The sequence below is a fragment of the Octopus bimaculoides genome, chromosome 27 (assembly GCF_001194135.2).
Source record: "Octopus bimaculoides isolate UCB-OBI-ISO-001 chromosome 27, ASM119413v2, whole genome shotgun sequence".
Lineage (NCBI taxonomy): Eukaryota > Metazoa > Mollusca > Cephalopoda > Octopoda > Octopodidae > Octopus > Octopus bimaculoides.
This window is the reverse complement of record NC_069007.1, coordinates 4,953,119-4,955,280: the sequence shown is the minus strand read 5'-3', so window position 1 is coordinate 4,955,280 and position 2,162 is coordinate 4,953,119. Positions and strand designations below refer to the sequence as shown.

Genomic DNA, 2,162 nt, shown 5'->3' with positions numbered 1-2,162 from the left:
ATATATATATATATATATATATACACACACAAACATACACACGCACACACACACACACATGCACTAGTACGAAGAGGTGAACCGAAAATGAAATAATTCTTCGTAATTTTGGTCTGGTTGAGAGTTCTATTAGCGAAAAATTAAAACTGGTGCCAAATAGGACGAAGAAGACTGCACAAGCCAATGCGGTAATCTTTGCGAGGCAATACGGTAGCTCTATGTGGATACACGGCTAACTAGAAACAGCAGCCACAAGCTCCACATATCACTCGGTACTATCTTAACCTTTCGTCTGACTAAAGTATTTTCATATATTTGTCCAAAATGTCAAAGCTCATTTTCAGGCATTTACTTATCCGTTGTCTCATATGTTCTGAGTAATATAAAGTTTTAAGTTTCAAATTACTGTGGTGTAAGAAAAAAATTGGAGAAGTGTATTATATACGATGCAGTGGACGTCAAAAAAATATATCCTGCGCACCACATGTGATACACAGAAAAAGGAAAGGGTTAAGAATAAGTTGATATGTTGGACAACAAATTCTAGAAAGAAAGGAAAATGTGAGACTTACAGTTAGAAGTTACAAAATAGAAATAGAACTAATTACAGCAATAACACCAAAGAAGCAATTAGAGAGTCTCTCTGTGTAACTATTTGATTTAAATACATGGTCTGCTCTCTGGCACACATGTTGCTAGAATGATGAAGAATATCCTTGAGGAACTGGAAATAAAAACAAGGGAAGTCATGACGATGAAGAAGGAACAGCAAACCACAGCACATACCCAAGGCACACAGAGCTGCGCTCGGTAGTGAAGTGAAAGCACGCTATAAAAATAAAACTACTGAATAATAATAATAGTAATAATAATAATAATAATAATGATAATAATAATAATAATAATAATAATAATAATAATAATAATAATACACACATCCTACGCAAAACACTTTCAATACAGTAACCATAAGATGATCACAGCAAACCACAGCACATACCCAAGGCACACAGAGCTGCGCTCGGTAGTAAAGTGAAAGCACGTTATAAAAATAAAACTACTGAATAATAATAATAATAATAATAATAATAATAATAATAATCATAGTAATATTGCAAGGAAGAAACAAACATGCCTGATAATTGGCATAGCATGCCTTGGTGACAACAGGCTTGAAGAAAAAGAAGTAAAAGCGAACAACTTTGATGAAATGAAGTGGGAAATATGCAGGTTGTGAGCAGTGAAGAATGTGGACGAAATGCCAATTGCGATTGATGCACTTGGCACTATCTGTAACCAACTACGAACATGGCTCAAAAAGATTGGAACTCATGTAAAGATAGGAAAACTACAGAAATCCTCATTGCTTGGAACTGCAAGAATTCTCCACAGGGTTCTTGAAGTATGTTCAGGTAAACAAATGTTCCCTTCGCCTGCTGTCTGTGGACAGCTGATACTTTCACTTTCCATTATACCCAATAAAATAAAGCTGAGATTTTTCATGATATAATCATAAATACAATGATTTCTTTTATTGGCCACAAAGGGTCAAGACTATGAATACTAATTAATTTCGGATTTAATAATCTTATTTCTTTCTCTCTCTCTGTGTCTTTCTCTCTGTTTCAGGTTGTCACGTTCATCAACTCCGGAATTACACTTGAAAAACCAGAATGGTGCCCTCCCACGATATATAACATCATGTCAGGATGTTGGAAACAGGATCCACGTGACAGATTAACGTTGAAGACTATATACAAGCATCTAATAGATTATAGTCACAGCTTAATACGAAACGTCCACATACAGCCATCGGTAGACTGGGATAGTGAACGAATCTATCTGATATGATCAATCTTATAAATGATCTACCGTATTTATGATTTACCCTATATATGATTTATCTTACATAAATATTCTGATATGATATATTACGAGAATCTCTGCTATGACAACATTTCTTGAAAAGGTTCGAATAGAGAAAATAAGTCAACCAAGAGCTGATTTGGGCAAGCAGAAGCGAACATGTTTACAATACACATCCACACACATACACACACACTCAGGAAAGCACGCATACACGCACACACACGCACACACACACACACACACACAGGTATATATACTTATATTACACTTCAAAAATCAGTATGTGTGCGTAT

The 2,162-nt window shown here is 35.2% G+C and overlaps 1 protein-coding gene across 1 annotated transcript in view; it reads left to right on the top strand.

The window, feature by feature from the left end:
- Positions 1–2,153, top strand: part of LOC106877811 (BDNF/NT-3 growth factors receptor) — a 94,281-nt gene extending 92,128 nt beyond the window's left edge. Inside the window, exon 9 of the mRNA XM_014926828.2 lies at positions 1,630–2,153. Within this exon, the coding sequence (XP_014782314.1) occupies positions 1,630–1,851 (222 nt within the window). The 3' untranslated portion in view covers positions 1,852–2,153. The remainder of the gene's footprint in view (positions 1–1,629) is intronic.
- The last annotated feature ends 9 nt before the right edge of the window (positions 2,154–2,162 follow it).